Source organism: Artemia sp. Qi Xiang Cuo, chromosome 3 (assembly GCF_049724085.1).
Source record: "Artemia sp. Qi Xiang Cuo chromosome 3, ASM4972408v1, whole genome shotgun sequence".
NCBI lineage: Eukaryota > Metazoa > Arthropoda > Branchiopoda > Anostraca > Artemiidae > Artemia > Artemia sp. Qi Xiang Cuo.
In genome coordinates this window covers 85,916,475-85,942,843 of record NC_142796.1, presented here as the reverse complement: position 1 = coordinate 85,942,843, position 26,369 = coordinate 85,916,475, and the positions used below count along the sequence as shown (strand labels likewise).

General features: G+C 37.5%; 5 protein-coding genes across 5 annotated transcripts in view; all 5 read left to right on the top strand.

Annotated features, from left to right (window-relative positions):
* Positions 1–10,500: 10,500 nt before the first annotated feature.
* On the top strand, positions 10,501–11,712 carry LOC148954695 (protein CFDP2-like). Its single transcript, XM_089086464.1, has one exon. It carries the CDS (start codon positions 10,501–10,503, stop codon positions 11,710–11,712), a length of 1,212 nt encoding a protein of 403 aa, XP_088942590.1.
* A 9-nt stretch (positions 11,713–11,721) lies between these two features.
* Positions 11,722–12,315, top strand: LOC148954694 (uncharacterized). Its single transcript, XM_089086463.1, has one exon. The coding sequence runs from the start codon at positions 11,722–11,724 to the stop codon at positions 12,313–12,315; it is 594 nt and encodes a 197-aa protein (XP_088942589.1).
* A 175-nt stretch (positions 12,316–12,490) lies between these two features.
* LOC148954693 (uncharacterized) lies at positions 12,491–12,862 on the top strand. Its single transcript, XM_089086462.1, has one exon. The coding sequence runs from the start codon at positions 12,491–12,493 to the stop codon at positions 12,860–12,862; it is 372 nt and encodes a 123-aa protein (XP_088942588.1).
* A 1,256-nt stretch (positions 12,863–14,118) lies between these two features.
* Sce (E3 ubiquitin-protein ligase Sce) overlaps positions 14,119–26,369 on the top strand; it is a 57,466-nt gene continuing 45,215 nt past the window's right edge. Inside the window, exon 1 of the mRNA XM_089086698.1 lies at positions 14,119–14,249. The gene's annotated coding sequence lies outside the window, so the exon portion shown is untranslated. The remainder of the gene's footprint in view (positions 14,250–26,369) is intronic.
* On the top strand, positions 16,997–17,473 carry LOC148954692 (uncharacterized). The gene has a single exon (XM_089086461.1). It carries the CDS (start codon positions 16,997–16,999, stop codon positions 17,471–17,473), a length of 477 nt encoding a protein of 158 aa, XP_088942587.1.

The window sequence follows — 26,369 nt, the reverse complement described above, 5'->3', positions numbered from 1 at the left end:
CATGATTGGTTTTTCGCTCAGATTAACTCTAGGTTTTGCGAAAGTTCAATAACAAAATTGGAATCAAAGAGCATTTTGCACAATTTTGTTCAAACTTTGAATAATATATAATGTAATGTATAATATAATGTTTTTATCCTGAGAATTGCTTCTACATCTCAGTGACCGAATTACCAAAAAAACAGGTATTTTTCAATTGAAAGTAAGGAGTCTCAAGCGTTAAATGACATGACAAGTTCCTGTCTCAATTACAGAATAAATGATGTACCTGTCGGATTGTAGAATAAATTGGTATTGTCAACGTAGTGTCAGGGTTAGAATAAATGACGTACTTGTCGATTTACAGAATAAATTGGTCTTCCCAGTGTAGTAATGGGGTGGTTTAGGGCCTCAGGCCGTTAGGCTCGCATTGCATATATATCATTTGATATATATATATATATATATATATATATACAAAATACGCATGCAAATACTATCATTTGATTCATTTCAACATCCCCCTCAACAAACCCAGAAATCTTTGACTTAAAATCCTTACCGTTTCCGAGATAATACACAGGTCATTTTTGTAACCAGGTACATTTACAACCACAGTACATTTCTTTTGATTTAGTTTCAACAAATCCATCGATATTTCCTGGAAGTTTCAACTTTATGTTCTTAGCCATTCCTGAGATATTGCAGCTATCCCCTTTTTTCACGACCAAGATACACACAGTAACTTTAAGTTCAACATCCCCCTCGAAATTCTCCGAAAATTTCAACTAAACATCCTTAATTGTTCTTGATATGTTGAAGATTTGCCTTTTCGAAAACCTAGATGCATATAGTGTTGTCTGATTTAGTTTAAAATCCCCCCTAACATTCCCTGAAAGTCTCAACTTCATGCTTTTAGCCATTTCTGAGATCAAAATGTATACGCCCTTTTGCAACCTGGACACACCTAGTGTCTTTTGATTTAATTAAAAGCCCCTTCAATATTCTCTCAAAGTTTAAACTTGATACCCTTAACACTTTCTGAAATATTGCAGAGACGTCCTAATGAGCGAATGGATGCACATAGTCTTTTGGCTTAGTTCAATATCCCACTAAGCATTCCTTGAAAATTTTAACTGTATGACCTTAGCCATTCCTGAGATATTGCAAATAAGCCCTTTTAATCAGACTTAGGGCAGAAAAGCCCTAAATCAAAACAATTCATTTTAGTTCAATAGAAGTAGTATTAGTAGTAGTAGCAGTACCGGTAGGAGTAGAAGTACCGGGCACAGTCACAGTAACAATCGGAATATTAGAGGTAGTAGTGGTTGAGTTGCAAAAAGTGGCAGTTATGGTCATAGTCGCAAATAATCGCAGTCTAAAGCTATCCCTATCGCGGTCGCAAGTAGTAGCAGTCTTTAGTAGTTGCGTTAGTAGTTGCGACTACTTGTCAAAATGACAAGTAGTCGCAGTCGAAGTCATCAGTGATTACAGTCAAAAGTTACCCATATTGTGGTCAGAAATAGTTGCAATCTCAAGTAGTCTTAGTGACAGTCGCAAATAATCACAACCATAATTGATCTTCGATAAGTAGTCACTGTAGGAAGTAGTCGCAGTCACTAGCAGTCGCAAGCGTACGTAGTCAAAGATGCAAGTAGTCAAAGTCGCAAATAGTCGCAGTCACAATCGAAGGTAGTCGTAGTTGTAGATGAAAGTAGCCAGAGTCGTATTCATAATTAGTCACAGTCACAAGTAGTCACGATGGCAGTTGCAAAAAGTCGCAGTCGCAAGTAGTCGAAGTCACAAATAGTCGCAGGAACAGTCGTAAGTTTTTGCCGTTGCAGTCGTAAATAATTACAGTCGCAGTCGCAAATAGTCATAGTCGCAGTCACAAGTAATAATAGTCACAGTTGCAGCAGCAGTTTCAGTGGTAGTAGTGGTCCTGGAATTTTCAATTTAATACCCGAAGCCGTTCCTAAGATATTACATATTTGGCCTTGTGATAATCGGTATGCACGGAGTGTCTTTTGATTTAGTTCAACATCCCACCCAACACTTGCTGAAGTTTCACCTCATTATCCTTTGGTTTTTTGGACCACCGAGGGTCAAACAGTTTCCCCTTTTCCTATAAAATCCTACACCAGTATGCAAACAATGGGCAAATTGTATAAATATCAACCCTTGTCCCGGAGGTTGTGGGTGGTCATGTCCTCCCCAGAGATGTCATTATTGGATCTTTGGACATTTTAAGCAAAATGACTATATCATATTTTGATCGTTTTTGAGGAGAGAAGCATCTATAAAGGCAGGGGGCTGGATGCAATGCGATCTTCTTTTCAACTTCCCCTCAAAATGCCCTGAAAATTTCAAATTAATAACCTAAACCGTTCCCAACATATCGCTGATACGCCTTTTTGACCACCAGCAAGAATATAGTGTTTTGATTTTTTCAACTCCCCCCGCGACATTTCCTGAAAGTTTCATCTTAATACCTTATGCCTCTTTGGAGATTCGGGATCAAAAATTCCGTCCTTTCCCAAATAACAAACTCTATATGTAGGCCTAAACAACGGGTAGCTTGCATGACTCACAGCCCTTGTCCCAGGGGCTTTGGGGTTAGAATTATCCCAAGAGGCATAGTTTTTTCACCTTTAGACTATTTTTAATGAATTGGACATCTGTCATTGTGCGGAGGGTAGTTAAAAAGGGTGTTGGAGGTGGGGGGGGGGCTGGTTGCTCTCCAATCACTTTTGATTTTTAAAAAGGGCACTAAAACTTCCCCTTTCTAATCGATTGGGCTCCCTCCAAAGTTTCTACGATCACCGTTTTTATGTGAAGTGGCTCTGGGAAAAAAAACTAGGCATTTGATGCATTGAAGCCTTACAGCTCTGTACTATATGCAGCGCTAGAGTGCTGCCTCTGAAGTAGAGATGCCAATAGCTAGTTTACTATACATTCAACGGAGATATTGAAAATTGCAATCTATCTTAATCGAAACTATAAAAAAAATAAAAAGGAATAGTAAAAAGGAATAAAATCCATCTTAGGTCTATTAACACTTGAAAACCACGTTTTTCTAAAATTATTCTTGTGTCTTGTTTCAAAATTATTAGGTTTGCAGGGCAGTACCACATTTTCGCCGGTGTTGCAATGCTGAATCATGAAAGTAAATAAGTGAAACTAATTGGCCGATTGGACAGCGCTCCTTGTCCATAAAATTTGAAAGAGAAGCCATTCAAAGGGAAGGCGGGACATCCGAGTCAGCTGCCCTGGCTGCCGAAGCTGGTGGTGCCATGCCCGGGGAGGGGATTTCTCATTTCGATTAAAATTTTTCACTTTGATCCGGTTTTGTTTGCTTATATTTAAGTTGGGAGGGGTGCTGTAATTAATTTCTACCGAGGAACCACCAACCATAGAAACGGCTATGAACTCAAGCACTAACAAATTACTGATTCTCAAATACAACTACACCTTCAAAGATAAGCTACGCCTTCTTAATCTGTTTGATGTCACATGCTTATAGCTTACTTTTCATGATTTTTTGTCACGCTCTTTTTTTCGAATTCGGTGCCAACTAATACTTAAAACTGCGTAATTCTGTATGGTGATCTTTTTCATTAAAAATTTAATACCTGGTTTTGCCTAACCTTCTAATATATATAAGCAGCGGTGTTAATTCATAAAAATGTAATGGGATGGGCAAAGCGTGCTTTTCAAAACTTAGAAGGAGACAATTTTGTTGTTGTTTTTTTTTAGTGAAATTTTGTTGTTATTTTTCAGTGAAAATACCCAACAAAGAGAGGAGAAAAATCAAGGAGTCAAATGCCCCTCCTCCTGTCCAACCTCAAATCGATGGCCCTCTATCAATGACTCTGTAACTTTTCACTTAAGCAGTTTAGGAAATTATATTTCGTTTCCACTGTCCTTGGTACTCTATGTCACGTTATGCTTTCAATGGTCCAATTAATCTTTCAAAATCTGAGTTTACATGTCCTAATTATCGTTGCTAATTATTTATTTTCCTACTGCCACTTCTTTTACTACTAACCACTCATCGCAGCACCAATTGTTCCTCCTCTATCACAATCTGCTCAATATCTGTTCGATAATCGGCTGCCACAATCTTCACTCTTTTCCTTTTCTTTAAAACTACGCATAAAAAATTTGTCCCATAAGAAAAATCTGTGGATTTGGTAGCCAAATTTTCATAAAATATATTGGAAATTAATTTTATTGTCTTTTTAAAAGGGTACCTTCCAAAATTATCTAGAAGGCCTTGTCTGGAAATTATCTCGCATCCTACCAAGTAGTTTAGATGAGAGGATTTGAAGTTACGCTACTTATCCAGGCAGGCCTATAAAGTACCAAGAATAGTGACAATGAAATAAACCATAATAAAATGAAAATAAGATTTGATTCAATTTTCGAGTTTCAGTGGGGGTAAGTAGGCCTATCGCAAATTCTGTGTCTAAACTTACGGATTCTAGACTAGTTATTTGAATATTTAACTAGTTGCCAAGTATCAGGAAAACTTGATAATAAAAAGAAATGGAAACTTTTCAAGGTTTTGAATTCTTTAATTAATGAATCAATGACCTTTGATTAATTCACAACCAGATTAAAGATCAGCTATTTGTTTCTTGAAATTATGCCTTTGTAGATTCCTTTGCAAAAAGCTGGGACTTATGTTCCTTTCTACGGGTTTCTTCTGTTTATTATGCTTCAAAGAACCGTTCAGAAGATTGGTCCAGAACCCAAGAAACAGGAAGTTAGCATTTAGATCTTCTCAAATCGGACTTCATAAATTTTGAGACCCTTGATATTGAGCATATAGTTACCTTGACGTTAAAGTGTTTAGACGGGCGTCCTATATTACTGACAAACCGTTTATTTTGTTTATTTTAACTCATTCAGAGAGCACTAGATTGCACCATCTGTTGTTGAAGAAATTAGACCTATTGGCTTGAGTCGTCTCCGAAACAAAAATTACCACCAAGGATATTCCTCTTCCACCCTTGATATAATCATGGGTAGGTGGGGCAGTCAATTAGCGTTAGAACAGTGTTTATTTTGAAATGTTGGTCAACTTTTTTTGGTGAAATGGAATAATCGGCATCGGAAAAATCTAGTCAATCATTATTCTGCCCGTGCCAAACAAGATAGAAATATGATCTTCAAGTTTGTCTCTCGTTCTGCAAAAAATTCTTCTTGACCATTCCCAGCCGATATCCCTGAAGATAAATGACATGCCCATTACGAATCGGAGTTCTCAGCTCCTGACCCCTCCATCGAACAATCTTACGAGGCTGCCTTAAATCAGTTTCTATCTTCTCATCCCGATGAAGATTTTATCCTCAGTATCCGCTCTATTGAAGATGCCATCTGTAGACTCAAATGGAAAGGCTCATCGGGCATTGAGGAAGTCAGCGCGATCCACTTGAAACACGGAGGTAAACTTCTAGCGGCACATCTCTCTCTGCTTATACAGATGATTTTCTCTCAAGAGATTGTTCCTGCCTCTTTCTGCATCGGAGATCTGACTCCCATTTCAAAAAGGGGAAAATCTGAAACTCAATGTACAGCATTCCGTCCGATAACTGTAGCTACGCCACTGTGCAAGCTCTTCGAGTTACTGTTTATACAGGAACTCGAAAAAGTATGCTACACTCCTCCGCTTCAGTTCGGCTTCAAGCGAGGAACTGGATGTGCTGATGCCTTAACATTCGTTGCTAATGTCTTGATAGATGCCGAATCTTCTGGAGATAGCCTTTCTCTGGCAGAACACGACATTAGACGTGCATTTGACTCTCTAATCCATGCTGCGATGCTTTTGAAGGCCGGTAAACGTGGGTTGAATCTAGCTGTCATTCGTTCTCTCAGCAATCTGTATTCTAGATTACGGATCCGACTGAAGCTACCTCCTGACAAGGGTTTGACCCCCATTCACGCACCCGACTAGTTCCAGTCAAGAAAGGAGCGCGTCAAGGAGCAATCACCTCGCCGGACCTCTTCGTTAACTGTGTCTTTGATGCAAAAGATCAATGTCCATCTTCAATGATTCTGTCATCTGCTAACGTATCTTTGGTATGTTACGTGGACGACATTCTGAATCTCAGCAAAACCGTTCAGCGTGAAATTGATATCTTCGAAATCCTTGAAGCCGAAAATCTTAAAGTTGGACTTCAGTTCAACTTTTCAAAATCAGAAATCGTCCTATTCAATTGAAAAACTGGTTTTTGTGTTCCTACCATTGCCCTTGGTTCTAGCTCTGTCCAGCCAGTGGATCACCTCCTTTATCTAGGTGTACCCACAGGTTCGTCTGTCCGTCACACCCGAAAACTTCTCCTCGAACAGCTTAAACAACGAATTTCAACGTCTTACGCTTCAGTTGTACCGTGCAAACTCCGATTCAACCGGCTGCTTCTAGCAAGCTTGTGTAACACCGTCGTTCTTCCTCACATTTTATATGCCACGCCCTTCTGGAAACCTCTCACTAAAACTGACCAGAATATAATCAGAGCGATGTATTTTCATTTTGCGAAGTATTTGCTTCGTCTACCTCCTTGGTATAGGAATTTGCATGTAATTGAAAATTTTAAAGTCGCAGACCCCGTCGTCACCGTCGCTAGACGAATAGCAAAGCATAATAGAAAAATACACCGAAATCTACACGAATGGTCCCATCTGCTCATTCAGTGAATCAGTGATTCGTTTTCTTTGTTGGTTCAGTTTGTTATAGTTTGTGTCTTCTTTTTTTGCTTTTTTCTTTTAAGTGCTCCGTCTTGTTGTATGTTGATTTGACGGGTTTTTCAATAAATAAATAAAATAAATAAGTCCTTTGGAGGCAACTTCGCCGGAGACATTAACCTTTCTAGCTGAATTTTTTCTTTCAAGCATATTATATGGTATTGCTAATAAGGTAAGAAACACTTCATCGGCTTTATTACTATATATTTTTAGGTGAAAATGAACAAAACACAATTCAAAAGAGGTGTCTAGAGTATGAAACCTGGTCTTTTCAAATTTATTAGTGTTTGAGATGCAAAATGTATGTTTGATCTATTCTGATTATTAGCCTAAAGTATTGAAAATGTTCTGTTTAAAGCATTAATGCTAAAAATAGTAATTGTGCTGTTTCTGTCAGATTTTGAGAGAATCTAAAGTGTTAATCACTTTGTCACTTAGTAATTTTTTTGTTTATTTTTATGTTTATTTTTTAGCATTGACGGACTATCTTCTTTAACTTTTTTCCTCGAGCAGATTATTTATTTAACATAGCGAGGCTTAAAGCCTAATAGTCTTTTGTTTTATTTTCTTGTTCTCTCAGTTTTTTGTTCGTACCACACTCTAATTGTTTTTATCTTTGTTGTGTTTTAGGGTTAAAGTAACAATGTTTTATTTTAATATTTATAGATATTAAAACGTTTTAGTCTAAAATCGGAACTTTGGGGAAAAAAAAAATCAAATTGAGTTTTAACTGCATTAAAACTGACATCTACTGAGTTGTCTAAGTCACTATATGCAAGTTTGGGAAATAAAATTTCAACATTACTATCCTAAAACAAAACAGTGTATTTCACCAAATGGCTTGAATAAGTCAGATGATAATACTACCATTGTTGCACTAATGGCTTTACCTTACCTATTTAAGCAAAGGACTTATTTATATCAATCCAAAACCTTAATATAATTTACTGTTCTTATATAAGACCCTGTCTGGAATATGCTTGCCCTGTCTGGCACCCTGGGTTGACCAAAGACCAATGTTCTAAAATTGAAAGTATTCAAAAAAGAGCAGTAAAAATTATTCTGGGGACGGCCTATACTACATACAATGAAGGTTTGGCTAGACTTGAACTTATTACATTGGAATCACGACGTCACATCCTTACCATGAACTTTGGTCTCAAGTGCCTTAATTCTGACTATCATCGACGTTTTCTCCCTCCCTTTAAAGAAAATCCCCCGACCCTTCCTAATACAAGGCGCAATGCTCTTAGAGCTCCAAATACCCAACTGGACCTCTATCCCCAAATGTTGACCATGAGATACAAAAACTCTTTTGTCCCCTATTTTGTTTCCTATTTTAATAATTGATATAACTTTTCCCCTGACATCTGTTTTATTATTGATCCAATTTTTGTTTTATGTTTATCCCGTAACATTTGTTTTCTTATGGTAATTATGACGTGCTTATTCTAGATTTTGTGCTATTTTATCAAATAAATCATATTATATTCTATTCTATTTAACCCTGTAAAGTTCAATGTCTTGTGAAACTTGTATCTTATTTTTATTGACCTTGGTCTCCCAGCTCACTTCAATTGATTTTGTTTGCTCCGTTTTTATCGTCAATGCATTTTAATTGCGTTAATAGAGATTTTTTTTTCTGGTGTGGAAACGTGATTCCAGTATTAGTGTCCCAGGACGTAACAAATTGAATGTTACCAGATTGCTATTAATTGTCAGAATATCTTGGTGTCAGATAAGTTGAGCAAATGATCAAATGAACTGAACAAAAGGATTCTGGAAAGCTCTTGTCCTATATATTTACGATTAAAATAGCTGATTTGCGATACCAATCGCAGATTCAAGAAATAATAAATATAGAAAAAGACAGAAAGCATTGAAAAGATGCTAAAAAATATAAAAAAAATAATTTGAAGATGAGGATATACAGAAATGATAGACATAGAATAGAGATAAATTTAAATGCAAGTATATTGCTAAAGATGCAAAAATATAGAACAAGGTGAAAAATATAGAAAAAGAAAAGGTTCCAGCTGGAAAACTAAAGTGCAGTATACCAAAGGCCTGTCTAATGACATACAGAGACAAGGAAAAAAAACTGTAACGTGTACTCTCATGTAAGGATTGGAAATCTAATGGCAGTATAATGAGAAAAACTTGCTTCAATTGGTCGTTGTATTTCGTCACAGAATTTGTTTCAGGGTTAAAGATTATTGATTGGCTGAACACTACCGACACAAGTAACTATCAAAATGACACTGAAGACACTCATTGTACAGTCGTGAGTTAATAATATGGTCCTCTGGGATTATCCCTTTATTCTCTTATTAGAATAAATCTTTATTTTGCAATCCGACTGCAATTAAAATGAATAATTTAAAAATTTTTGCATAAATTTCAGAACTGATTCGAACCCAGATTTTTAATCAACTATTAATAACAAAAGATAATATAGCAAAAGCTAAAACAGTAGTAAAAATACAATAATTCCACCCTCTAAATTGTCAGCACAGTAAAATATCTATTTGTCACTACATACTGTAATCGTCAGTAAGTTTGATTAAGGTCTGATAAAAGGTTTGATAAGGTCTCTTAAAAGTATCAATACCTACACGCTTAAGGGCAACCCAAATTTCAAATTGATAAATAATAAATATTTTCAAACATTAACGGCAACAGAAGTATTTTTTAACTCTCTTTGTCTTTTCGTGACACTGACAACTTTGCTCCAATATACAAAACAATAGAAGATAACAAAGAAACTTGTAAAGAAGGGAATAAAACTGTGAGTACAACTTAAGTTGATAAATCCGCTAAACATGCAACAGACGTCATCAGCAACAAACAATATAAAATAAATAATTACAAATTAAACTTACTCAAACAATCTTGTCAATAAAATACAATTTTAAACTGATATCATAAAATATATCTTGAAAGAGTCTCAGCTTCCTTACTTCAAATAAGTTCAGCCAAGACTGACACAAAAAACCATTCATTCATGCCACTTGAATTGATTAAAAATTGGAACAATTCCTTATTGTAAGATTTGCCCTTTGTGATGCTGAACTTGCATTCCTTTGGAAAGTAATTCATTTTGATGGCTGGTTAATTTTATCTTATTCTGTATTAAGTCATTTTTATAGTTTTGTTTACATAGGGTTGAGTGTGCTCAACAAATCATCGATTTAAGGATGTATTACTGCTGAATTTTTTTATTTCCTTTCAATTATTTCACGGATAATTTGTTTGAGATGATAATTGTTTTCAAGTTTGTGCTCTAGTAACTGCTCCAACTTTAAAAGATTCCTGAGATTCCTGAGTAGCTTCTCAGGTGCTTCCCCCAAGCAACTCAGGCGCGTCCCCAGGTGGTGGATAGGGGAACATCCTTCAGATATGGAGGATACCCTCGAATATTAAATAAGAGGGCGCGGACCAAGGGGGACCCAGTCTCTGGGGGTCTTAAATAGCCGGTGCACCCTTGTCTGGGGGATATAAATACGGACAGAGGAGGAGGTGAGCCCCTCTGATAGCAATCTTGCTGGGCCCACCGGCGCGTGGATATGTCCCGAAGACGTTAAACTCACCCCCAGTAATGGGATAAATTGCTTGGTGACGCCGTGATGCCAAGTGGGATGATCCTCCCAGCGAGGACAACTGCGAAGAGCGGAAGACACACTCGAGGGTGTCAACGGTCCCGGCTAGAAGCAGAGAGGATTGGCTTGCCGTTGCTTCAAAAGCTAGCCAAGAAACTTTTCCTCTTTATGAATTATGACTAGGCAATCAATGAGAACACGAAATAGGGATACCGCGTCTAGGGAAACCGACGGACAAGCTACCCCTTCCGGGGAAACCGGAGTACAAGCTACCGTATTCGGGGCAACCGATTTATTGACATACAACAGCGTTGGAAAAGAATCAAGGCAACGTTTGACAAGTCTATCACAAACGGACGCTAGACCGGTTTTATCTACAAAAGTCACAACCAGAATCGGCACGTTAAATCTTTGGACATTTTCGAAACCAGGAAAGAAAGACATGCTCCTCCGTGAAGCAAACCGCTACAATTGGGACATCATTGGCCTCTCAGAGACTCATCTACCAGGTATCAGCGAAGAACAGATAGGAGACGCAACCCTTCTGCTTTCTGGAAGACAAGACGGAACACACAGACAAGGAGTCGGCTTTTTGCTGACAAAAGCAGCAAGGAAATCTCTTCTATCAGTGGTGTCTGTCTCGGAGAGATTAATGATGATCCGACTCAAAAGCAAGTTCAAAAACCTCTCCGTGGTGCAGGTCTATGCTCCGGATTCATCAAGATCGGACGAAGAGTCGGAAGATTTCTACTCTCAGCTCCAGAGCCTTGTCGATACCATTCCAAAGAAAGACATCGTGTTAGTCCTCGGGGACTTCAATGCCATCGTGGGGAGTGACAATAGCGGAAACGAAGATGTCATGGGCAAGTTCGGGATCGGACAGATCAACGGCAGAGGAGAACGACTCACTGAATTCTGCCGAGATAACGAGCTTTTTATCACAAACACAATGTTCAAGCACAGACGAAAGAGAAAAGTCACGTGGTGGTCCCCCGATGGAAGGACTGCCAACATGATAGAATACATACTGGTATCCAGCCGATGGAAATCTTCATTCACAGACACAGTGACGCTAGGAGGTGGGGACTTTGATAGTGATCACAATCTCCTCATGTCATCGCTTCGCCTAGGATTAAAGGCCGTTGTCAAGCCGAAACAAAAAGTTCCAATATTCCGGATAGAAGCCCTTAAAGACCATAAGACGAGACAAGAGTACAGAATGCAGCTCAACGAACGACTGTCAAAGACCTTGCAAGAAACACCTGATCTGCTGAGTCCAGCCGACATCGATCTACTTGTTTCGCAATGCAGCCGGGCCGTATGCAAGACAGCTGAGCTCGTCCTCGGCCGTAAATCTGCAGAAGACAAGCCATGGATTACCCAGTAGATTATTGGTATGTGTACCGAGAAACGAACTCTCCAAAACAAGCAAGATCGAGAAAGCCAGGATAGATTCAAAAACCTCAAACGTCAAATTCAGAAGAAAACCCACCAAGCACTAAAAGACATGATTATTGAAAAATGTCGGCAGTGTGAGAAGGACTCCCGTAGGGGTAACTCACACCTCATGTTCAAACGTGCTAGAGAGCTGACAAACCACAAGGAAGCGAAGTGCCTCGATCTCTTAGATAAAAATGGACACAAAATCACTACTTGTGCCGGAATCCGAGATCGCTGGAAAGAATACTTCCAGGAAAAGCTTAATCTCACAGTAAACCCAGATCCTGAAGTGCTTCGAAAGTTCCCAGCACACAGAGATGAGGAACCACCCCCACCACCCTTAAGGTCAGAAGTAGAAGCCGCACTCAAATCCCTGAAGTCAAATAAGGCACCCGGAATAGACGGTATACAGGCAGAACTGATAAAAGTGGAATCTGATATCGTCGTTGATTTGTACCACAAAATAGTAACAGCTGTATGGGAAATAAAATACTTCCCTGAGTCTTGGTCGAAATCTGTCGATAGTGCCCTTGCACAAAAAAGGATCTAAAAGTAACTGCGACAACTACAGACCCATATCGCTTACTTGCCAACCAGCTAAAATCCTTACGAAAATTCTCCTTGATCGGATCAGAAACCTGACAAGACACGTAATCCCTGAATATCAAGCTGGCGTACGTCAAAACCGATCCACCATAGACCAAATTTTTGTGATCAGACAGATTATGGAAAGATACCTGGAATTCAGGAAAGAGCTCTACCAGCTGTTTATCGATTTCAAACAAGCTTTCGATCTAATTTGGCGAGATGGCTTATGGCACATCCTGGCACACTACGGTATTCCCACTGACATTATTGACATTATCAAGAGCATGTACGAGAAGTCGAGAAGCATGGTGCAGACCAGCGAAGGCTTTACTGAAGAATTCTCAACCTCTTCAGGAGTGCTGCAAGGATGCCTACTCTCCCCCACTCTCTTCTGCCTATTCCTGAATGCTGTACTGGCACTGGTGCCCAATGACACGGGAGCACTCATGAATGGACACCTCTTTGACTTGCTTGCATACGCCGATGACATTAATCGCCTAAACGAATGACTAGAGGAACTGCAATCAAGCTCTAACGATATTGATCATGCAGCTAGTTCCTTTGGGATGGAAATCAATGCTAACAAGACAAAAGCCATGAAGGTAACGCGGCATATAGATACAGGCCTTCAACCCAGCAAAATTATGATCCAGGGGGAAGAGATCGTGTGGGTTGACCATTTCTTTTACCTAGGAAGTGAGCTGACGTCCACGAACGACTCCTCAAAACACATTACACGACTCCTCGCCCTTGCCTCAGCATGCTTCAAGTCATTGCGATTGGTCTGGAAAAACAAACATCTGTCGCTGAAACTAAAAACACGCCTTTTTCGAGCTCTTGTGGTTCCAGTAGCAACGTACGGAGCAGAGACATGGACCTTGAAAGCAAAAGACAAACGCCGGTTGGCGGCCTTTGAAACAAAATCCCTCAGGAAGCTTGCTGGCATCACCTACCTTGACCGAATATCAAACGAACGGCTATTGTCTTCGCTTAACTATTCCCAGACCATCATGCAGACCATCCAGCTTCAACAGCTTCGATGGTTAGGCCACGTTCAGCGGATGTCCCCAGCCCAACTTCCAAAAATTGCATTTTAAGGAAAGATTGATGTCTCCCGGCCAAAAGGACGACCTCCCAAGCGCTGGAGGGAAAACTTTCCCAGCCATCCCCTGTCGGTACTCCTTCGGACTGCAGCGAACAGGGAATCGTATAAGAAGCTTTGCCATAGTTCAGTCAGAGGAGAAGCCCCGAGTCGGCCAATCCGGCCGGATGGGAGTTAAGTAAGTAAGTAAGTAAGTATGTCAAAGCTGCTTAATATTGCAATACTTACTGCAATCCCTTTTTCCTCCAAGTTGGTTACTTTACGCATGTTAAATTGAGATTTTTTAAACTTTGTGACTGACTTACGCTATAGAGCTTAAGTAGGCTACGCTACGGAGCTTACAAACTTTAAGTGAGACAGTGTCAAAGACCTATTAAGTTAACATGAAACCGGCATTAGCCATTGTGAAACCAGCATAAAGCACTAAATAGGTATCTGATCGACACTAAAGGACATTTATTTAGCGCGAGTATTTTAAATGGCCAAAGATTAGTTTTCTTAACACAGTAAATTAATTAAAACCAAGTTTACAGTCTTGTGGAATTTATGCAAACTAACGTAACCAGTCTGAATGGCTAAACCACAAATTTTGCGTGAAATGTGGAACCGCAATTTATTTTATTAATATATTTAGCACTTTGATAATTTGGTTGTCAGCAACACTGACTGCGTCGTCATTTTTTGAAGAAACAATAGAAAATGAGCACGGAATATTTATGCATAGGCTATTTAATAGAACTTTATCACAAGTCTTAGCCTTGAAGACATAAGTTTGCCATATTATTGAAACTTTGGTAATATTTTATTTTGATCCTATACTGTACAGTCATCGATACTGTAGTGCCTATGCCTTTTTTAGCAGTCTGCCCTAGGCTAACCCTTATAAAACTTTGTGGAAGTGGCACTTGCTTTCTGAAATATAGGCCTAGACTGTGCTTTTAGACACTTTCAGCTAAAATAAGTTGTTTATTAAAATATTAATTTATTTAATTAGCCTAATTAACTATTTTAACCATAGCCTAGGCTAGGCCTAAGCTGCTTAGTAGGCTGATTAGGAAACTTTTTCCTTTTGCACCACTTTTGGAAGAAAGTGAACACATCACTCTGTTCCTTTTTTTGAAAATATTTTGCTGTTCATATTAGTGACAAATGAAAAAAGTGAACATACCACTAGGTGCCATTTTTTATGCTCTTTATGAGTATAGATATAATAATTGTTTGGTAAATTTTTACCAATTCAGGGTATGTATTTGCACATTAGGGGGGTAGTGGTAAAGTTTAAACTTACCTCCCATTTACATCAGAAATAAAATATACCCCGCCCACTTGGCCTAATGTGCAAATATATACCCTGAATTGATATAGCCTATATATATATAGGGGTGGGGGTAAAATTCATTTCCAACAAAAATGATTATTATATTTGGAAAGAACACAAAAAAAGGCATCAAGCAGTATATTTAGCCTACTTTGTTTGTAAGTCAATAATATGATTTGGTAAATATTTACCAATTGTTTTTCTTGCAAATTCAATTTTAAGCCCTTTTAGGACTCTTGAAAATAATAATATCTTTCTATATTTTTTGGACATAGCCTAGGCCTAAAAATGGATTATAGCCTAACATCTTTTTCAAACTTACTGTTTCACTATAAATTCATTTTGTAAAAGTTGCATAATTCAAAAACATTGATTTGTCAAGATTAAGTTGGATAAAAAAAATTAAAAACAAATCTGTCATGTTTTCTTCTTATTCTGTTACACTTAACACTTATTCTTATTCTTAACACTTAAAAACTGCTGTTTCACCTATATGTTGAAAAATATCAAAACTAACAGAAGAAACTTGCCAGGTAGAAAATGGAGAAATTGTTTTGAATTTTTTATCCAACTTAATTGTGATAAATCAATCCTTTTGGATTATCTAAATTTGAAACAATGGATTTATAATCAAACAGTAAGCTTGAAACCAATGTTTTAAGCATTTTTTATACCCAAAAACTAGAATTTTTGGTTGCTTTCCAGGGTTCAAAAAGGACTTTTGAATTTGCAAGAGAATCTAACAATTATTATTTTCAGAAAGAGCATAAAATTGGCTTCTAGTGGTATGTTCACTTTATTTATAAGTCAATAATATGAACAGCAAAATATTTACCCTTTTTTATGGTCTTTCTAAATATAATATATGCTTTTAGGGGAAATTCCTTTTGAGCCCTTAGTGAGGTCCTAAAAGGTAACTTATTATATTGTATATAGTTTTAGATTATGATGTGGCTAGGCTATAAGCATTTGAATTTACAAAAGTTATTCTCAAATCCTAAACATTTTCCTGTATAACTTTTCTGTTTACTATCATTAGATAAAGCTAATTTACTAAATGTCCAGTTTGCCTCCACTTTCACCATCCAGCCTTGTCCAACCATCCCTGCAGCACCATCACATTCTGTATTTCCCCTTGATGCCTAGCCTGTTAGTTACTGAAGAAATGGTCTTATCTAGGCTTGATAAACTTGATGTTAACAAGTCCAAAGGACCTGACGGGTTACACCCAAGGCTTCTTCAAGAGTGTAGAAATGTCCTAGCTTTTCATCTGTGCAGACTCTTCCAGCTGTCCCTAAAAAACAGAGAGCTACCTACAGATTAGAAAACATCATATGTCATGCCAATCCACAAAAAAGGCCCCAAGGATTGTGCTGAAAATTACCATCCCATCAGCATCACTTCTGCGGTTGTAAAGGTGCTTGAGAGATTTGTAAATAGAGCTCTCATTCAGCACTTTGAAACTAACAACATACTAACTTGTTCTCAACATGGCTTCAGATCTGGTAGATCCATCAATACTAACCCAATACAGGCATACGAGTATGTAACATCACTGCTGGATTGAGGATTTCCTGTTGATATGGTGCTCCTGGACCTCTCAAAAACTTTCAACAGGGTATGTCATGAATTCCTGATTGCCAAACTGAAGGCAGCAGCTGTTGATGGTGTTACTGTGCAGTGGATACAGAGTTTCCTATCAGAAAGAACACAAGATGTCAGGGTCTATGATTCTCAAGCTGTTCCTCATTTGTCATCCATAACTGTGTTAAGCGCGTCCCCAAGGGGGCCATCCTTGGACCAAGTCTCTTCAATTTTTATATTAATGATGCACCAAACCTTCTCTCAAACCTCCTCACACCTTATGCTGATGACTCAAAACTTGTTGGCAAAGCTGCTATACCATCTGATCTCCAATCTATACAAACATACCTTGATATTCTTGGAAGCTGGGCTGATAAATGGCTCCTCTCCTTTAAAGCTGAAAAATGTCATGTCATTCATTTTGGCAAACATAATCCACATCAGCAGTGTCATCTCCAAGCTAACCACCTCTCTGCAGTTACTGAAGAAAGAGATCTTGGAGTCATTGTTGTTGATCATTGGCTGAGTTTCAGTACCCATGCAAAATCTGTATCTTCTTCTGCCTTCCAATCCCTTGGACTTATTAAAAGAACTATCTCTAGCCGGCATCCTAAAGTATTTATGAAGCTCTTCAAGGCAATGGTTCATCCACGCCTTGAGATTGGAATGTCCCCCTATTTTAAGAAGGACAGGGAAATACTAGAAAAAGTACAGAGAAGAGCAACTAAGATGGTTGATGGCCTCAAACAAGGGCCATACAAAGAGTGTTTGCGTCATCTGAAGCTCCCTACTCTCACATACTGGAGGAAGCAAGGCAACATGATTCTAACCCCTCAAAGTCATTTCAAAAAATACTCTTCCTGGTCTTCATGCTCCCCCAGAATGCCTTTTGACAAGAGGACATTCAATGAAAATTTTCAAGAAGCACTCTTCTATCCGAGGAGAAGCCATTTCTTCAGCCAACAAATAACCAACTTGTCAACTTGGAATCAGCTCTCTGAAGATAGGGTGTCTGCAGACTTGACAATTGCCTTCAAGCAAAGACTTGACAAAGATTGGCAACAGCAGGAGTTCCTCTACAACTGGGAAGCTGCTGAGTCTACAACCCGAATGTAGCAAGCGAATCACAACAAACAAAAAAAACATTAGATGTCATCACAGAGCATTACAAGGATGGAAAATCCTTAAATTTGCTCCAAGCTGCAATTTAAAGGTAATTTGAGGTAATTAGCTTACTACAAAGTTTATTTCATTTACTGCATAAGGCACTTTTTTCTACAGACATCAGGAAAACATTTGCCATTTTAGAATAATATTGATGAATTCTGAAGTTTTTATTGAATTAGATTTTTAGGAATCATTGCCTTTAAAACTATAATATTTTTTAATAATTGACTTCCCAGTAAATGGTATGTTTTAATAAACACCAGCATCAAATCCCTGAGCCTTTTGTCACCCATTGTTGATCTTAAATAGGTTTTATTCAGGCTCTATATAGAAAAGAATCTCATTACAAGCTGTTGTGATAGGCAGAGTAATGAAGATTTGTATAATTTTCAAAACTTCAGAATATGCTATCAACATTGCCTTCACTAAATTGTAAAGTTCTAAGAGATCTTTTTGCCTATTGCCTAAAGAGTCGATATATCTTCTCACAAGATCTGTTTGCAAGGCAAACAGGGTTGAGTAAGTGCAAACTTCTTTGTAATGTGCTGCCACACTAGCTAGTATGCTCATGTTGAGAAAGTGCAGTAGATCAAGATCTAATGCAGACATTGACTCTGACAGTTAACAAGCATTTGAGAAGCAGCTTTCAAGCTCACAGCACAATCTGTCTATCACAAGAAAATAATCCCTTCTGAAAGTATCTTTAGTTGATTCTTTCACTCCAGCATGGTCACTTTTTCCCAAAGTTGACATGGTTACAAAATCAGGTAAGCTGGAAGCTAATTATTGTGTATGCTTTGGTCTTTTTCATGAGGAACCAGAATTCTGAAAATTTTGTAAAAGATCTTCAGTGGGGCACTCATGAGAAAATTCTTTTATTTGATAAAAGAGACATCAAGTGATGTAGTCACTTTCTTCCTTGCTAAACTATGTAAAAGAAGGCTACCAAGATTGTGAAGAAACAACTATAATATCAAAAGAGTATTACTATTAAGTTGTCTAAAAAATATCTAGTATTGGTATAATAGCCTACTTCAACTCTCCATAAGGAAGCATTTTAAAGCTCCTACTACTGTAAACTACTGTAAAACCATTCTAGAATTTAGCTATTTAGAATTTAGTCATTTAGCCTAGGTTATATCATTCCTAAATGCCAAACAGTTAAATTTCTTGCTCAGGGACTCTTATTGATCTTATAAAGTGTCTACGCTAGGTAAATGGAATTTTCATGAATTAATCTGGAGACTCATTATATTTCAATGTTAAAAGACAAAGTTTTCCAAGATTGTAGTCAGCCAATCCCAACCAGCCCAGTCCTAACTGTCAGCCAATCCCAGCTATCTAAACCCATATACATCATATCCAAGATTGAGATGTTGTCCATGTTTGAAAGAGATAGCCTAGAGATTACCCTTTAACAGAATTTTACTAAAAATCATTCAATATATATATATATATATATATATATATATATATATATATATATATTATGTTTAAGAGGTAATTACTTGGCAAAAAAAAAAAAAAAAAAAAAAAAAAAAAAAACTGTCGTCCTAATCCAGCAATTGAGACAAATGTGCACTTGAACGAGGCTCTCACCTTACACATCCATCCAACTACACATCCTTACACATCCATATATATATATATATATATATATATATATATTTATATATACACATATATATATATATACTAAAGCCTTTGATAAAGTCTGTCATCAAAGGCTCTAGTTGAAACTGAAGGCAATTGGTATTGAGAGGGTGTGGTGGACTGGATAATGTCTTTCTTGAAGAGAAGAAAGCAGCAGGTCAAAGTTTATGGTGAAGAGCTTTCTACTCTGAAATATGCAGAGGTATTAAGTGGGGTGCCTCAAGTAAGTGTTTTGGGACCTACACTTTTCAATGTCTACAGCAATGATGCTTCAAGAAATATTACAAATAAACTTCAGCCTGTATGCTGATGAATCAAAACTTATTGGTCTTATTGACACACAGCAGAATGTAGCCTCAATAAAGTCAGACCTTTACAATATAGAGGCTTGAGTTTAATGTTGAAAAGTGCAAGGTTCTCTGTTTTGGAAGAAATAACTTGCAGTGGCAGTACTCAATGTTATCAAATGCTGGTGAGAGACAGTCAATTTCTGAGACTACTTCAGATAGAGATTTGGGGGCTCTTGTTGATGAAAACCTTAAATTCAACTGCCATGCCCAAGCTGCAGTAGTTAGGGTTACACAGACTTGTTGTATCATCAAGTGCACAATCACCAGTAGATCCCCAGCAATAGTTACAAAACTTTACAAGAGCCTGGTGAGACCTAGATTGGAGTATGGAATGTGTGTTGCCACCCCAATTAATAAAACAGACCAGATGACTCAAATCTATCCAAAGATGGGTAACAAAATGTGAAAATGGCCTGAAAGGTAAAGGGCATGCTGACTGCAGAGCCTGAAGCTACCAACTCGGACATACCATCAACAAAGAGGTGATATGATAATGACCATTAAGTTGCTCCAGTCTGACAACAAAGACATGTTTGAACCTGCCCAGTTGTCAAGCACCAGAGGTCATTCACCAAAGCTGTTCTGCAAGGATGTCAAGACAAGAAAAAGAAACCATTTCTTCTACAACTGCATCATAAGTCAGTGGAATGGCCTAAGTGAGACAACAGTGGGATCTACAACAATTGATAGTTTCAAATCAAATCTCAACAAGGCCTGGGTGACTAAACTGTGGCTCACTTAATGGGATGTAGCAGAGGTCCCACAGTCCTATTATCACTAATTGACATACACCGGATTTGTCCATTCACTCAATGCAATATAGCACAGGTCCTGCAGCCCTATTATCACTAATTGGCATACACTGGATTTGTCCATATTGCTAGCAAGCGCAATTTAAGGTAAAAGTAAGTGTTTCATAATGGTTTAAAGTGAAGCTCAGAATTTTATAGTCTTTCCTTATAGAAAGTAGAAGTAGCCTTCTAAACAAATACCAAACACTCTTACTATTAGACAACTTAGTCTAATGGTTACAACCATCACAATTGTAACTCAGCCTCCCTTGCCCTAATGGGCTCAGGTATAAATATAGACTTAGCCCTAATAATATATTGTTCCATTGGGTAAATATATTTTGTGCTTAACAATTAAAAATAGTATCATTAGACTCCTTGTTTTTATTCTATTTCCAAACTAAAAAAAAAGAAAACACTAAAACTGCCAAATTTTTACTATATATTATGCAGGATGTTTCTGTTAATAGGATTATCATATTCCATTCCATTGTTATCAACTTGCAAATAATATATTATCCATATTCCATTGTAATTTACCATGGAAAAACTATATTTCATCCAGTTGAGACTGCAGAAATGCATTTAAAGTAGGGTGAATTGGGGAAAGTCTGACACCTTAACATGTTTTTTTTTGTTAAATTGACTCTCAAGATTTTTTTTTATGAGTATCTCATATCATCTTCTATCAACCTTTTTTTTACAACAGTTTCCCATATTATTCACTTTCTGATTTTCCCATATACTGTGCTTGTAGCCCATCACCAGGTCTGAAAGTTGGTGCAGTCTGCTATGTTGGACTTACCCCAGCTTTGGGGGAAGTGCAACATATCCTACTAGCTTTTTTCAACAACATGTCAAAAATAATATGACTTCACCATCTTAAAGGGCATCGAGGAATCACTATAAGTCCATAAGCAAACAATTTTTATGTCAAACTGACTGGCATCAAAAGCCCAGACCATACTTTTTTCTGCTGCTGTGGGGTAACTCCGACAGTGTCGGACTTACCCAACAGATAAACGTTACAAGTATCATAGCCGAGGTGCACAAATCACTGAATGTAAATGATTGCTTGTATTTTAAAAAGAAAAACATATCACACAAATTAAGGTTTGACTCCAGATACAAAAAGTTACTCATATATGTTGTAGCTTACGTGTATGGGCATAAAACAAAGATCTACTGACGCTTGCTAGTAACTGCCTTGTACGATACAATAACCTGACGGATTTGGGGTATTTCAAATGGTCTGGTTTTCCCACTAAGTTTACTGGTCCTGCAAAATGTATTTGTCATCCACAGTATCGATATCGTCTTTCTTTGGCCAATTGAAAGAGTAGGTGGCAAGAATCAAGCAGTGAAGAAACTTGAGCTTAACTTTTCCCTCGTCAGGAAAGTCTAGAACCCTTCCTTTGTAACCTTGTTCGTCATTCCTTGCATCGTATCTAACTGCATAGTACTCATTTAGCTTGGGAACAATCTTTTGCTTACTGGGTGTCTCCTTGTCATCGCTGTCACTTTCTAGAATAGTATCTTGAATACTCTGATCATCTTCATAAGAGCCAAGTTCAAGGCTGATGTCTGATTCGCTATCACCCGTATCTCTATTGGCTTCCCTCTTAGGAAAATTTTTTTTTTTCGATTTTATACCCTTCCCATCTGAACTTTTCTTCTTCCCTTTGTCTTTTGCTTTTAAATTTTCTCCTCTTTCAAGCGCCTCTTGATGTTCTTTTGATGTCATCACTTCTGCCTCTCTTGCAATTTATTTCTGTTTTTCTATTCCTGAAACTGATGGTAGGTCGGGCTACTTGATTGAGTCAAGAAGAATCTCTTCAAAAGTTTTTGATTGGTTGCCAAGCAACTTCTTTGGACTAAAGGTAACAGAAAAGGTAATTTTTTCTAGTTCAGTGTTGACAGTGGTTGTGACTTTAGATGTGCCTGAATTTTCCTCTTGCTCCTTTTTCATTTGTGCATAGCATCTCAACTTGGTAGGTTCAAACTTGGTTTGGTCAATTATGGATGGGTTTAATCTCATTGGAACACTCTGATCAAAGATTCCAGTTGCTTTGAACGACTTTTCAATCAAACTAGGAGTGAAATAGGTATCCCATACCTTTGATAAGAGACATACAAAATCCTTCTTTGACAGAATGTTGCCAGGGTGCTCCACCTGCCATTTCGAGAGATTCTGATCATAAGACACTTTCATTCCCTTGAAAACCACTTTATGGAGAGGTTGAAGCATGTGGGATGCATGTGGAGGTAGCTTGAGAATTTTCACGTTATTTTCGTTTGCAAGTTTTGCAAGAGCAAGAGAAAGCTTTGCAAGTTTTGCAACAGCATGTGTGCCATGTCCATCTAAGATGAGAAGTGCCTTTCCCTTTACATGAGGAAGAAACTGGAATTCAAACCAGTTCATAAAGAGATCAGACGGCATCCACCCTTTATTGGTAGATGAGTAAGATGCACCAGGGTAAGCTCCATCTACAGGTATCCATGAGGTCCAGGTATTTTTTGCAAAGAAAACTATTAAAGTTGTGAATTTTTCTCCGTTTGCATTGATACAAACCAAGGCAGTTGTATTTTCACGTCCATTACCACCTGTTCTACGAGTCGCTGGTGAGCCTTTGGCTCCAGCAACTTTCGTGTTGCCAGGATCCCTGCAGAAAGATGTCTCATCCAAATTAAACCAGCACTGGAGCTTGTCAAGAATATCCATTGCCGGTGCAGTTTCATACAACAGCTCATAAAAACCATACATTATGAAGGGGTCAGATTGCTGCAAAAGTCTTTTGTTTTCTAACCTTTCTGGTTTCTTTAGTGAAATTTTGTTTCGGCACTTGAACCCCACCCACCAGTCATGACCAGGTTGGTTGTCCTTAAATCTTGTTTGAACTTTGTTCTTGATGAGATAGTCTTGGACTTGGTCAAAAAATTCCTGCTTGCTGAGACCCATGCCCCACTTTTCAAAGTATTCGGACACCCTGAGCCATATCCTTTTCTATTTCAGCAGGAATTTATTGACTGCTCCCTCCACCACAAACTGTTTTTTTGACTTTTGTCTTCTTCATAAGATGGTCATGCAAGGTAGTGCGCGGTATTTGAAATACTTTCGAAGCCTGTAGCATAGACATTCTGTTTGAAGATATCTCTGCTAGCGCGTTTTGTAGCTGAGTTGCATCATATGTTCCTCCAACCCCGCGTTGTGTTTTCCGAACATAATTTCTAGGCATCTAGAAAAGACAAAGGAATTATGAATGAATTGATGAATTTATTCGAAGGGGAATTATGAATGAATTGATGAATGTATTAGAAAACCTGTCACAAGCAGGTGTGCAAAAAATTCCAAAACTGCCAGTAGCAGAAATCCAAAAGCTGCCAACACTTTAGCAGCAAAATCCGTGATTTGACAGCTTTTCTTTGAGCAAGAAGTATTTCTATAGGTAAAATTTTCAGAAAAGTAACAAATGTAACTTAGTATAGCTTGCGGTTAGAAATATCAATAGTTTTCTTAATCATATTTAATCATATTAAAGTACTGTCTCATATTTACTCTAATACTGCTAATGGTGCATAGTATTCAAAGTCTCAAGTATGCAGTATATAGCTAACTGCTGATAGTTTATGGATTGAGTTGTACACTCCAATGGTATTGGTATTATAAAAATAATACACACCCAACTGCATTCTTAATATTCATTGATCACAGTACTATAACTATAAAAAGGTCAGTATACTTTTACTAGCATAGGAAGAAAGGTCAGTAATTCAATGATCTATGTCTGGTTTTGATGTGTAGTAAATAATTGAGACATAAACTTTTGAAAATAGTGAAAAAATTATTTCAAGTCAAGTGAAAATAATAGTTACTAGGGGTGGATTGTCGTCAGTTTTAAATCACTAGGGGTGGCAACCCTGAAAGAAAGGGGATTTTTGGGGAACCGATTTTGAGAATGTTTATGAGAAGACAGATTTTGGGGGAAATCCCCAAAAATTTGGGGATAGTGGAAGCACTGGTATTTTTGAAAAAAAAATGCCAACAAATTTTACTAGGCCATGAAAACTGTCCAGTAGCATTGCTAATATGCTATCCCACTTTTTGCACGGCGGAGCACGACTTGTGTTTTGACACCTTTTCTTTGAGCAAAAATTATTTTATATGTAAAAAGGGTATTTTCAGACAAAATCTGCCAACAAATTTGATACATGCCTAGTAGCATTTCTACTTTGCTACACTTTTTGCACGGCAGGTCACAAGTAAAGGTTAAGACGAAAAAAAAATTACAAGGGAGAAAGATAAACGAAAGCAGGCACAGAACTGCAATACATGAATGATCAACACAACACTACATTCCACTAAGTTAGTAGAGCCATATAAGGATGGTTACTGGCTTCAACCTTTATTATCCAAAGCTTAGAATCTGTTCTACCATTTAAAATATCCAACTTTGGTAACATGGGGTAAGTCTGACACCCCAGCCAAACATCCCCTGTAGGGGGTAAGACCGACATGTCGGACTTTCCCCAGATGGGCTTTTTTGGGGGTAAGACAGACACCCCTCTTATCTGTTCAACTAATAACATTAGCTTGTTTTAAAAAATCAGGAAGATGCTCCTGGTCTTCTAGTTTATAATAAATTAAAAAAAAATTCTCTATCTCTCTTACTTTATAATCTGCATAAGTTAAAGTAAAGTCAGTTACCTGTGTTCCTAAAAAAACGCCGTCCAAAAAACTTCAAAACCCTCTGAACAGAAGGCATGCTAACTCTGCCAGAAGTTGATGGCACTGTTGCCTACTGCTACTAATATGGAAGAAAATATGAAAGCCTCCCACAGATACAATGGACCATAGACAAATTGAAGGTCGGTATTGGACTTACCCCACTGTCGGACTTTCCCTGATTCACCCCTACCAAGGACATCAAAATGAATACATTTTTGCCATCTGGCTCCATTTTAGGTCTATTCACTCCTCAGAACAGGGATTCTCTAGGATTTTTATTTTGGTTGTTGTTCAATAATCAACATCTTTCTTTTCTGTTAAATTCTCTTGTTCATTGCCATGCTCTACTGTGAAACAAACAAGAAGAAACATTTCAGTATACACAAAAGTTAAAGCCAATTGGTTATACAGCCCTAATATAGAAAAGCGTTACAGCTGTACACTCATTTACTGCTATTGAATGAATATAGGCCTATTAAAGGGCATTGAAAACATGCCAAAATTAAGCAAGAAAAGTGATGTTTTTGAATAAGAAGAAGAACAATATTATTTGTATTTCAGTAGTTAATTGTAGGGATAAATACATCAAAATCAGATATTCTAATTGGTCAAATATATTCTCCTGTATGTCAGTCAACTAGCCCAACTAGTAATTTGAAGTGTTTAATTTTGAAGAACACTAATGCATAGCTTAGATTTTTGCTGTTCAAGGAAATATAAATTTCCTTTCATTTCCTATTTGGAAACAAGATTTTAAGGTTGTATTATTTCATAGTTTTAATCATTCAGCCACTGTTTTGTTTTACACCATTTCCTGTCAATTAATGATAGTGTTTGCTTTTGCTACCTGCAACCATTAAACATAATGCTACATATGCATTATACATAATGCAATTTTTTCACTCATTTTCTGCTGGTTTTTAACATATAGTCTTAATTTTTAAACTTGCCACATGCTTAGTGGAAAAATTGCATTGGATGTCCTTTGTATTAAACATTGAGCCCCCTGGTTTTCCCAGTTTTCTAAGATGTATATGGTTGTGTAAAATTCCAATTAACGAATTTAAAGAATAATATTCCATTTTATTGTCATTTGTATTCTAAAGAAAGAATCCTATGATGTGTCACAATATTAAATTGATTAAGAAATACTCATTAGGGCTATGTCTGGGAGCATTAAGATGGCAGGGTGCATTTGTCAGAAAAGTAACTATAATCATAGGCAGTGCAGTAGCACTGCCTAAGTAAACAACAATGTTGGCAAAATGTACTTTTTTTTTTTTTTTTTTTTTTTTTTTAGACCAGGGCACTTTGTATCAAAGGAG

Coding starts and splice junctions, on each gene's coding strand:
- LOC148954695 (XM_089086464.1), top strand. CDS start 10,501: ATGACTAGGCAATCAATGAGAACACGAAATAGGGATACCGCGTCTAGG.
- LOC148954694 (XM_089086463.1), top strand. CDS start 11,722: ATGTGTACCGAGAAACGAACTCTCCAAAACAAGCAAGATCGAGAAAGC.
- LOC148954693 (XM_089086462.1), top strand. CDS start 12,491: ATGGAAAGATACCTGGAATTCAGGAAAGAGCTCTACCAGCTGTTTATC.
- LOC148954692 (XM_089086461.1), top strand. CDS start 16,997: ATGGTTCATCCACGCCTTGAGATTGGAATGTCCCCCTATTTTAAGAAG.